General features: G+C 41.5%; 1 protein-coding gene across 1 annotated transcript in view; it reads left to right on the forward strand.

The window, feature by feature from the left end:
* The window catches only part of LOC145403746 (gem-associated protein 5-like), a 410,271-nt gene that overhangs the window by 221,140 nt on the left and 176,290 nt on the right, over nucleotides 1-12,841 (forward strand). Inside the window, exons 12-16 of the mRNA XM_080275424.1 lie at nucleotides 228-345; nucleotides 851-1,029; nucleotides 2,860-3,070; nucleotides 6,766-6,992; nucleotides 7,381-7,533. Coding sequence (XP_080131550.1) covers nucleotides 228-345; nucleotides 851-1,029; nucleotides 2,860-3,070; nucleotides 6,766-6,992; nucleotides 7,381-7,533 — 888 coding nt within the window. The remainder of the gene's footprint in view (nucleotides 1-227; nucleotides 346-850; nucleotides 1,030-2,859; nucleotides 3,071-6,765; nucleotides 6,993-7,380; nucleotides 7,534-12,841) is intronic.

Consider the following 12,841-nt stretch of genomic DNA (forward strand, 5'->3'; position numbering starts at 1 on the left):
TCAGATAGACAGGGGTCGACCAACAACAGCAGCTGACACTAGATGATTTTATTGTACGGAGAGTGTGTCATTTGAGCTGGATAGTGTTAATATTGTTATTTTTAACTCTCCTCATGATTAGGGTAACTGTGGTACCCTCTTCCAGGTAACATGAGATGATTTTATCCAGCTGAGATTGTATCATATGAACTTGAGAAAGATAACCCAGCAGAAAATACCTCCTACAGATCCAATTCGGCTTCATTCCTTGGTCCCTGAAGCTGAAGGTATGAGTATTCCTAAGGACATCACTGAGTTCTCCTTCTCTCGAGACTACAAGTTCATCGCTATTGGTACACTTGATGGGTGAGAATGAGTAGGATCTTTGTTGATATAATTCTGTAAGTTTATTGTTCATATTAACCCTTATCCAAACACTGGATAAGATTTTGTTCTGACTCAGCCCAACAATGTAGGCTGCATAGAGAAATGCCATTTCTAGACACTGGATACAACTTCAGGGTTTTAGTCTGACTTGTAAGAGACAGACTTTTATTCAGCAGGAAAACTGCTGTGGGTTATTGTAGTTAGTTGGCTTTTTATTTAATTCTGGCTAATGTTGTTTGGTTTTAGTCAGCTAGGTGAAACTTCAGCCCCAACCATGCATCCACTAAAAAGTATTTAGGATCAATTGAACCTAGGGATATTTGTACTTTTACCTAATGAACTTTGGCTATATTGTTAGATTTTTCTCCCAGTTAGTTCAGTACATAGAGGTTTTACTTTAGACAGGGTATAATTGTTTATAGCACTGTATACCTTCTTTTTAGAAATGCTGTGCTGTTGCAGTAACTTTTGTCTGTGGTGTTAGGCAGGTGGTGATAGTGCGGTGTAGTGACATGGTAATGGTAGTGAGACTGACAGTGATAAGGAAATCCATTCAGCACCTCTTGTGGCAACCCTCAGCACAGAACACTCCACTCTACACACTGGCTGTAGCATCCAATGAGAACAAGATATACATCTTCTACCTGGACACCGTATTGAATGGTAAGTGGTGATGATCAGTTGTTCTTAGTACAGTATTAGGAATCACCTGAATTTTAATGTGTGATTTAGTTTGATCACCTTAATTTGGTGAAGATAGACAGGGGTCTATTTTGTAGCACATTTCCCATACCTCTCTGAGAGAACTAAAATGTATAGACAGCTTGCTTACAATGCACTCTTCTGTGTAACGCTGATTGTCTATAATCTGTTGGGCAGTTCGTTAGGTCCTAAGAGGTACCACAGCGTGGTTGTATCCACCACAATGTGGACCAAAGACCTAAACAGAAGTAAATTTGGTTTTATGCCACTGCTTGGACGTATCTGCTGCACGTTGGGCCACGTGACTGCTCAGTAGCTCATTGTACACCTGCTGACCAGGGATGTCACCCCTGCCACCCTTGCATGTTCTGGGAAGAGCACTTACAGCTCTCAAAGCATGCACTGTTTCCCAAGGTTACAGCATGTTGTAAGCACCAGTTTAGCTTCCCCAGTGATCTTGCCTCATCCAGACTAAGGGAAAAAGACACACAGCTTGCTGAGCCTGGATGTCAAGATTGTGAGCTGAAATGGTGCTTGGAAGGAAATATGCAACATTGCCAAGGACTTCAGTGTCAACATATCCATCATCTTAACCATTTACAATAACTAAGAGAAGATTCTGGTTGCTGTCAAGGCCATCAGCACCTCAGCAATAGATGGGAAAATAAAGCTGTCTGATGCAGCACTATTTATAGCAGGGTGCAAGATAGGAGAGGGAAGGAGTTCCCATCAACTCAGCACATACTGTGTTTGGCAGCAGATGATGACTTTCTACATAGTGGTGGCACATCACCTTGATCAAGAATCCAAGAGATTTAAGGCATCCTGTGGATGTTTAGCCTTTTCAAGAGACAGGGCTTGATATGGGTATGCATCACAAGTGACTTGGGAAGTGTGGACAAGAAAATAGCAACTGAATTCCCATGGATTTTGAAGCCACTTTTTGAGGAAGGAGGGTACATAAGCCACCAGGTACAGTGTATAACCTTGATGAAATGGCATTTTTTCTAGAAGGCTTACGTCTCTGTTCAGTGTATATTTCCAAGCAGCAGTGCCAAGCAAAGGGAGTGCATGGCAGACGAGCTGAGGTATCTCTGTAATGTTTGCCCTCAACACATAAAAGTGATATATACACATCACTGAGTAGTCTTGTTGTTTCAACAACTTACACAAGGAGGACTTGAACATTCATTGGTACAATCATAAGAAAGGATTGATGACATCAGGTGTTTGCCTGAACTAGGTTGACAGGTACTTTGTGGCAGAGGCATGCAAGAAGTGAGAGGAGCACCCAGTGAAATACTTCTGGCATACGGCTCACCAGGACACCTTACCTTCCTCAAAGATCAGCACCCTTGTGTCCATATTATGTTTCTGTCTCCACAAACATCTACCTTAATTCAGCCAATTGACCAGGATGTAAAGCTTTACTAGCATAAGCCGTATGATCATCTTTGTGCTCAAACTGACTACCCTTCGAAGAACTCATGGATGTCTTTACTGGCTGTGACGATTGCCAAGACTTAAACATAGATGATCCTAACCCAGTTCCCACAGCGTCTAACAGAGTTGGAAATAATGAGGTTGAGGGTAATGAAGTCGAAAAGTTGAAAATGTTGGGAGTGTTGTTGACAATGATATTAATCTAAAGTCATTAAAAAAATAAATAAATAAAATGCAATAAAAAGTTCTCGAGTTCCTGTTTGAGTTGTGGGGAGAGGTCAGTGGAGCTACAATTAATCATGCCCAGCAACCATTGGTTTCCCACCTCTGCATTCCTCCAACCATCAGATGTACAGTGCCTGCATGCAGCTACTGAAGAGGCAGTAGCCACGGCAAGAAAGCTGCCAGGTGGGGCGTCAGTGACCACACAGATCTTGGAGGTGACTAACAAGGCAGAGGCAGAGATGGTTGTGATGGAAAGATTTGCATCAAAACACAGCTTTGAGAATGTACAGCCATCACCCGTGAGGGAAAGTGAAAATGAAGAGTCACAGTTTAGGTGCCTTGATCACAAGCATCTCTGCTGATGAAACCCTCAAAGAACAGGTTTTGCTTCATGAGACATCATTAGAGAAGAGAGCTGAAGTGCTTTCAAACATAGATAGAGCTGTGCATTACTGTAAGGATTTGCTCAGAGAAAATAAACATGTAAACTAACTAGTCACTCACTGGCTTGTCCAGCTTAACCCTCCAGCAGGACTTCATGAGCTAGCTAAGGATGTTGATGATGATGCAGTGTCATTGAGTCTGCAATATGGCTTTGAGGAATATTTGTTGGAGGTAGAATGACAGCAGCAGCTTTAACAGTTAGGAGGCATGACAAGATGGGCATGCCAGGGGATTGTAGATGTATCTACCAGCCTCGGAAACCCCCTCACATCAAACCATTCTGCCTCTCTAGTTACAGTTAGTTCATCATCATCATCATCATCCAGACCTCCTTTCCTACCCAAGGGCAGGGTGAGGAGTAACAATGTCCAGCTAGCCCAAATTTGCCCAGTCCAATAGGCCACGCTTCCATTCATTCATCATTCAAACCTCCGGAATCATGGCTCTATCAGATACGCCAGAAACATTCACCACGTTCTGTAACTTCACATAACTTATCCAATTGAGTCAGTCCAGACGCTGCCACATTAAAAAGGGGTGCCAAATCCCTGATCATCTTCATACAACATTCATCCAGCCAGCTGGATCTCTTTGTCAATTCCCTAGCCTTACCAACTTCCAAACCTCTCTTCCCCCCACACTCATCCACCATATCACTTCACCTTCTCCTTGGCGTACCTCACCTCCTCACCCCTCAAATTTGCTTAGATATACCTTTTTCACCACTCTATTGTTATCCATTATCTCCACGTGACCATACCATCTCAGTACACTGTCTTTGATTTTGGTGTCCACCAACTTCCTCATTCCACATCTTTCACGAATCACATTATTTCGTATCCTACCCACCGTCTGTGCTCCACATACATTCCTCAGCAGTCCCATCTCCACTGCTCTTACTCTTGACTTCACATTTTCATGCCACACCATACTCCCTCATGTAAATCTCATGCAGCTGCAACACTCAAGCCTCTGTTTCTTATTAAGGCCTTCATTGCACAAAGTACTTTTCTTCCTTGTGTCACTCTACTTTCATCTGCTTTTGCACATTTTCTTCTCTTTTCTATCACTGTACCCAGGTATTTGAACTCTCTCAGCAATTCCAGTCTCTTTCCATTCACTGTAACATAACACTGGGAGTCACCTTCTCTCTCAATAACCATCACTTTACTCTTTTCTACATTTACTCTCGAGGCACAACGCTTATAGACATCAGCAAAACTCTGCGATAGCCCACCAAGTTCTTGTGCAGTACTTGTAAGCAGTACTGCATCATCAGCATACAACAAATTTGGGATATTCCATCCATCACCATTCATTCCCAATGCCGTCCCTCTCTCTACTACTCGTGTTTTTACGTCTCTCATCACCCCATCCATATATATATTTAACAACCATGGGGACATCACACAGCCTTGTTGCACGCCCGCACCAATCATGAACCATTCACTTAGTTGCTCATTAACCCTTAAACATGCTTCGCTACCATCATAGAAACTCTTGAGAGCACCTAGCAGCTTACCATCAACACCATTTATGCGCAGAACTTTCCACAATCTCTCTCTCTCTACTTTGTCATAAGCTTTTTCCAGATCCATGAATGCTATAAACACTTTATGGTCCTTCTCACAAGCCTTCTCAGCTTTCTGTCTCAGTGTAGATATTTGATCCACACATCCTCTGCCACTCCTAAAGCCACCCTGTTAATCACTCACTAGGAATTCTGATCTCTCTCTTACTTTCTGTATAATAATTCTTTCATATATCTTCCCTAGCACACTCAGTAAACTTATGATAATTCTTGCACTCACTTCGCTTACCTTTATTTTTGTACAGGGATACAATCACAGCCTTCATCCACTCTGCAGGCACAGTTTCACTCATCCATGCCTTTTTACTTATCCCCAACAAGCACTTCATTCCACTCTTTCCTCTACGCTTAAGCATCTCTGCATACACTTCATCAACCCCAGCTGGTTTCCCATTTTTCAGCTGCTTCACAACATTCTTCACCTGTGCGAGTGTCACGTCTCCTGGCACTGCATTCCTTCTCTGCTCATCCCCCAAACCAGTCATGTTTACAGCCACTCTGCTGTCTCTATTCCCATTCATCAGACTCTCAAAATATTCTTTCCATCTGGCCCTTACTTCATCCCCATGTGTTAATAAAATACCACCTACATCCTTCACATCATCACATTTCTTCCACTTTCACTTCGACATTTTCACACCTCTTTCTAGAATAACTTTATAGATTGTTTTCGATTCTATTTATCATTGTTTGGTATGGTACATTTAAGTCAAGTTCGAGGTGGTTAGGGAAGGTTTGGGACATCGCCAGGGGTGATTGGGGAGGGTGTCAGCCATAAGCTGTTTTTCCCAAAGGTTTTGTATCTCCCATGAGTTGGATTTCCATAACGCTGTCCCTGATGTTGTCCAGTTAGTTGTGTTACAGGCGAGCTGATTTTACTATGTTCTACATCTTTCCATAGCACTACTTTGTTACTAGCATAATTTCTAGTGTGCATCTCCTGTTACCGCTCAGCAGTCAAGATGGGGAGATGACAATTTTAGGTCAAAATAAAGTGATTTGAGTACAGGATAGTGAATTTTTTTCGGAGGTGAAATAAATTTGATAAATGTATACTAGGTATTTACATGTATAGCCTGATGCCATAATCCCATGAGAGGTGACTGATGTCTTTGAATTAGTTGTTTGATGGGGAGGAGCACTAACCCTCCACCAACACACCTGCTGATGCATAGGAAACACTCATGGATTGGTTATATAGTCACCATCTAGTGTTGTAGATGATTTTCTGGTGTACAGGAAACCACTAGATTTGTCACGCCTGGAAAGGAAAGTAATATAAACTGATAGGGAAGATGAGAGATATAGGAAGAGAAGAGGACAGACAGAAAAATAATGGTAAAGGTGAAGGAAGAAGTAGGCAGTGCTACAGTATATCATGTGAGTGGATGTTGGTCACCACCACCTGCCATCAGTTTTTTCATTTATTTCATTTGCAAGATAAATATCTGTACTCTCTCCATTTTAACTTGGCCAAAAATTCTCATTTCTCCATTTTGACTACTTTTAGCCAAAAAAAAAAAAAAAAAAAAAAAAGGGGGGGGGGGTCTATTCAGAAGGAGTCTAACTTTAGGGTCTAAAAAGATAAATAGCTCCCCTGTTTAGCTAGGACATTAATCCCTCTCAAAGTAGGCCCATTCTGACTTAACACACACAGCCCAGTGTTCTTTCCACTGTCTGAAACATTTTTCAAAGTCAGTTTTTGGTATCTCCATCAGGTGCTTTGTTGCATTCATCATGATCTCTTCTCTTGGATGAATGTTGCTCAAGACATGTTGGAGTGTGCAAATTGCGATCCAGATTTTCTGTAGACTGCTATCACTGGAGATGAGACTTGGACGTACAGGTACGACCCAGAAACAAGAGCATAGTTGTCCCAGTGTAAGCATGTGGGGTTGCCTTGGCCCCCCAATAAAGCACAACAGGTCCACAGCTAAGTGAAATGCACTCACAGGTTGACAGTTTTTTCACTACCGTGGTGTTGTGCATCACAGATGCACACCAGAAGGCCAGACTGTCAACAAACAGTACCACCTCTACATTATCCGTTGTCTTTGTGATGCAGTTTGGCGGAAGAGACCATACCTTTGGAAAGCGGCAAGTTGGAAGCTGCACCATGACATCGTCCCTGTTGATCCTTCTCAACAGATTCAGGAATTTTTGGCCAACCACAACATCCCGCCGGTCCGGCAGGCTCCCTACTCACCAAACATGGCTCAGTGTGACTTTAGGTTTTCCCCAAACTCGAAACTTCGCTGAAGGGATTACAGTTTGAGACTAGAGAAGAGATCATGACAAATGTGACGAATCACCTGGAGGGAATACCGAAAACTGACTGAAAACCATTTCAGGCAGTGGAAAGAACACTGGGCTGTGTGTGTCAAGTCTGCTTTGAGAGGGATTAGTGTCCTAGCTTAATAGGTTAGCTGTTAATTTTTAGAGCCTTAGGTCGGATACCTTGTAAAGTGTTGTCTGTTGCATGCTGTACAGTTTTCTCTTTCCTTGTTTTCTAGACACCTACCACACCTTGTTCCTAGGTCGGTAATAGAGGTCAGGATGATGATGATGAGGTTGATGAAGATGATGATGAAAATCATGTCCATTGGTAGGTGATGATGTTGGTCAGGTAGTGACCCAGGCAGGGGGCGAGTTGTGTGGGCATGAGTCGCGTGTGGTGTGGCTGGCCTGGTCACCCCACAGCCCTCCCATCCTTGCATCAGCCTCCTACGACCACACCATACAGATCTGGGACACAGCCAAAGGTTAGCAGTGTACTGTGTAAGTTTATTAAGTGTCTTTACTGTTGGATACAGTCTTTCCATAAAATGTACTGACAGTATGTATCAGCAGCCTCCATTATATGCAAGGGACATGTTAAAGAATATGAAGTTCTTCCAAATATTTCATAGCTACTGTAGATTAGGAGAACTGGCATATCACCTTGTTAAGAGGCAAGTCAACTATTACTGGCATTTTTCTGTGATTTACTGAGGATGTAATAGTAAAGAACAGAATATGAAAGGCAACTATTAACAAAAACTTTTTGTAATTTGCTGTTTTGACTTCATGTTTTTCCAGTTCACACATGGTACATTATTTCTAATTGATGTGTCATATACAGCACCGGTAATCTCTCAGAGGGAACATTCACAGTAAGGCACAGATACTAGATACTGCCAGAATTTTTAATTTCCAATTTTATTTTGCAGACAATGCAGAATGCCCACAAACAGGTGTTTTTTTCATAATGATATGTACATATTTTTCTCATTCATTTAAAGTGGGCCTTTGACTAATAATGAGGTCACAGAATACTTTGTGAGGTTAGTCGAATGTTTTGTGGCATTGGCTGTAAATACATTAGCCCGCCGCGTCCCGTTAATGTGTGGATACGTCAAAACGTCTTGTCGCGCTGAGTCCCGTCAACGTATCCATACATTTTTCAATTGCGAGGTCCGTCATTTGCACGTTTTTCAAACTTCATGGGTGATTTTTGATACACATACACGGGACACCTTCCTCTGCCCGCCGCCAGGCGGGGACACTCCCCGACCAGTGTGTCCCCCCCCTGCACCATCTGCTCTGCAACTCACCTGTTAGCAGTGACCTGGGCAGTAAAGACCGGTCTCTCCAACGACGAAATTCAGGCCACCCTTGATGCCTTCACAGGCAAGAGTGATTCCTCAGTCGATGATGTGGAGAACAAAGATGACGTGGCACCGGAGGAAGAAATGAGCAGAAGTGATGAGGGGGTAATGTCGCCAAGGAAGGTGTGGTATGTTGATGTGTTTAGTGAGTGAAACAGTGCTTCTGTCGCCTATATTATTGTGTGAAAACCAGTATGTTCTTGCACTATGTATAAAATTCATATCAAATGTACAAATATCAACCTATTCTGAGTGGTTTGCAATAGTTACTGCTACCGTAGAAAACTTGACAGCTGCAGCATGGCTCCAGAGAACACTGTACCAGGTGTTGAAAGGGTCACCTGTATAGCCCATTTCTAAGCTCAGGTGAGCACTTTTGGGGGGTGTATTTTCCAGTGTTTCTTGTAAAAAGCAGAGGTTTTAGCCAAAAAAAAAAATTTCAAAAATCTGCCAGGATTGGGGGGTCATTGGTGAAAAATCTGCCTGGATGCAGCGGGTTAAGGGATGAAGAGTTATCGGTTTTGCACCTATGTACGAATATTTCTTGATTTATACTTTTATTCAAATACCCAAAGTGGTCACCATCAAAGGTATTAAAAGAAAAAAAGCATTGTGTCACCAGGTAGTCACTGCCTGTGTTACCTGCACTACAAATCAAAACACATCCAGATGTTCTCTCAGATGTTCCCCATTCTTTTCTTACTTGATCTTTCTTGGCAGATGGGGACTTGGCTCAGCCTCTGACATCCCTCACACCCTTCTTTCTGGTTATCTTCTTTCTTGAGTCCAATTTGCAGTCAACCATGGCACATATAAAGTGTGTCATATTTAATGTTGACATAGTCCGTTGACAAACACTCGTACACCAGGCACCTTGGGGCTCTGGAGCCAAGACTGCATTCTCCACCTTTGTACAACAGACAAATCCGTTAATTTAGCTTGACAGCAATATCCCTGACTTTACGATTGTGTCAGTTCATATAAAGACAAATACTAATATAGCTCCTTAGTCCATCCATCCATTGCCAGACGCCATGTATCCCAAACGGGGTGGTCAAGGGCTTAGAGTTAATTTTTTACAGGGAGGGGCACTAATCCTCCACCAACCCCACTTGACACGTAGGGATGCCAACAGCATCTGGTGTTCCCAGGCGGTCACCCATCCAAGTACTAACCAGACCTCTATACATAACGGATTCTAGCAATGGTTATAATGGCTGGTATTTGTGAAATACAGTATAAGCAGTTTTGCACATGTTATCTCGGAATAATAATACTTTAGATATATATTAACTACAGTACAAGTCCCATTATTCGGCATCTATGGGACCAGGATGATGCCGAGAAATTAGATATGCCGAATGATCAAAAACCTACCCACTCAGTACCTTAAATATATTGGTGAACATTGTCATCTCTACTTATGGTACGGTATTACAACTGTGTTTGGAGAGAGTATTGTATACTGTACAATACTGCAATCAATACAGTACTATACCTGAATCTGAAATATATATATATATATATATATATATAAATTAGAGAACATATACAAGGGTAATGGCACAGTAGGCCTACAAGTCAGATAACACTTCCTGGATGGCCGAAATGATACGGAATATTACCTACCAGCTCAGTACATCACTTGTATTGGTGAACTCATGGTCTTTCTGATGAAAGTTATAACTTACATTTAGCACTCACTCTTTTGTTCGTTTTTTTGTTTACATGTGAAAGGAGAGTACTGATGGAAACAGTCATGTATTCCATGAACCCCTTAATAACCTACGACATTGAACAATCCTTTAGAGTACCGATGTCGATTTAGTGAGCTATGGAAAAACTGTTAACAATTATGGGAATGGAATGAAGGTCACTGGTATGTTTACACAACTCTACACTACGATTCCAAGCAGTCAGGGGGTCAGTTAATCTCAGATGTTTTCGCCCATTTGGTAAATGCACCGTAACTTTATCAATTCTCCAGTCAATCATAGCGAATCATAGCATGGGTTTAGGAAGCTAAATAACACATTTCTAGGTGCGCCAGACAATTATCTTCACATCTTATAAGAAAATGGAAGAAATTAAATCCCTCTGTGAGTACGTTCTTCCATTCTTCTGAAATCAATTTATTTTTCTTAAAGATGGGAAGATAATCGTCTGGCTCACCTAGCAATGTGTTATTTAGCTTCCTAAACCCATGCTATGATTCGCTATGAGTCATGAAAAGATTGATAAAGTTATGGTGTATTTACCAAATGGGCGAAAACATCTGAGATTAACCGACCGCCTAACTGCTTGGAATCGTAGCGTAGTCATGTAAACATACCAGTGACCTTCGTTCCCTCCCCATAATTGTTCAATTTTCTTTATAGCTCTCACTAACTTAACATCACTGACATCGGTACTGTAAAAGGTTGTTCAGTGCCGGAGGTTATTAAGGGGTTAATGGGATATATTACTGTTTGCATCAATGTTCTCTTTCACGTTAAGCACAAAAACAAACAAAAGAATGAGCACTAAATGTACTTTTAACTTTCATCAGAGAGACCTTAGCAATTCATATTCCTCCAGTTTATTTTTAAGTATTTTTCTGACTTTAGGTTAGATTAGGTTTGGTTAAATTATTAGGTACAGTTAAACTCGGTTAGGTTAGGTTCACTTAAACAGGACAGTCCCTTCCACCATTATGCTGAAGAATAAAAATACTAGAGCTGTCACAGCCGTACAGCTAAAAACAATGGGGAAACTGATTTAACAAGCAACATTTATTTATGGGTAATGCATTACAGTGTCAGTGGTTCATGAGCTACTCAATTACCAGTAAGCGCCATTTTCAGGAAGGCATCAAGAATGAAAGAATTTCAAGAATTAGCGTGGGGGCTTGGAACGTAACCCTCGTTAATTTGGTGGGGGTGGTTACTGTAGCGTATGATACTGTGCAATATTGTAATCAATACAGTACTATACCTGAATCTGAATAAAAATATAGTAATGAGTGAACATACAGAAGTGTAATGAAACATTAGGCCTACAAGTCACAGATAACACTTCCTAGACTGCCGAGATGATTCCGGACATCTGCCGAACAATCAGTGATTTTCATAAATGGGACTGTTTCTCAAAACTGCCGAAATGTCGGATCTACCGAACAATCAGCTGCCGAATAATAGGACTTTTGCTGTATTATGGTGCCTGTTGGTTAAAGGTGCTTCAGTCAGATTGAGCTTGTACAGGTTTCTGTCCAAGGGATGGTTGCAGTTTATTGCTCATGTAATGCCACTCAGGGATGAGTGAGGCTGGTTACTCTCATCTTAAGTGTCAGGACCAACCTGCCTAGCCCCAGGCTCCTATGCTCCTTATGGGGCAACATAGGATGAGATGATGGATGGATGGAATTGCATCTCAGATGCATATGAGTTGAGAGACGAATCATAGATTCTTTGTTGATTTGTGTTCCATTGCCCCTGCGATGTCTGTCCATGGGAACTGCAGCTTCTTTGATGATTTTTTTTTTTTTTTTTTTTTTTCTTTTTTTTAACCCTTGCTGTTGACCACTGGGAGTATTTGAATAAAAGCATAAATCAAGAAATATTCGTACATGTGTGTAAAAATGATAAATCTTCATCCCTTGACATATATAGCCAGCACCACAAAACATTCAAACATCGCAAAGTATTTTGTGACCTCATTATTAGGCAGGGGGCTCACCTTAAATGAATGAGAAAAATTTATACATAATATCGTTATGAAAAAATCACCTGTGTATGAGCATTCTACATTGCCTGCAAAATGAAAGTGGAAATTAAAAATTCTGGCAGCATGCAGTATCTGTGCCTTGTTTTGAGCATAATGCGGCAGCTCCTATTATCCGATAGTGCATTACCAGACATATGCCATTATCTGACAAAGCAAAAAATCTGACTGAATTAAAATAGTATCCATTTTTGACAGTGTCAACTGGCAGTGTGCATGGAAATCAAATTTTTTAAGCTGTCCACAGTTCCCTACAACACGTACGTGCCATTGATGAACCCTGCCAAAACAAAGGGGGCTTATGCTGCTTGTCCTTTTGCTGGCATGTACAGTTAATGGAGCTCGATGTGTCCAGAAGGGGATGTGGGCACATCAGCTTGCCAGGTCATATTAGGAATCTTGCAGCTGGGGGGGGGGATTTTTTTTTTTTTTTTTTTTTTTTTTTCTAGCTACAAAATGAACAGTGGAAGTAAAAAACAAATTTTAAAAAAAATCCATACACCAGATTACAGGGGTCCTTGGTTCACTAAAAAATCAAACAATTGAACTTGAACTGCTGTAGTTTGAAGTTTGAGGGGAAACTAATCTGGGGAAGCAAGTTCCAAAGAGAAGCAGTTCTGGGAATACAGTAATCCCTGTACTTTCTGGACACCCCACTTACCGG

The sequence above is a fragment of the Coenobita brevimanus genome, chromosome 61, assembly GCF_032717465.1.
Source record: "Coenobita brevimanus isolate Jiangsu-jjx chromosome 61, ASM3271746v2, whole genome shotgun sequence".
In the NCBI taxonomy this organism is placed as follows: Eukaryota; Metazoa; Arthropoda; class Malacostraca; order Decapoda; family Coenobitidae; genus Coenobita; species Coenobita brevimanus.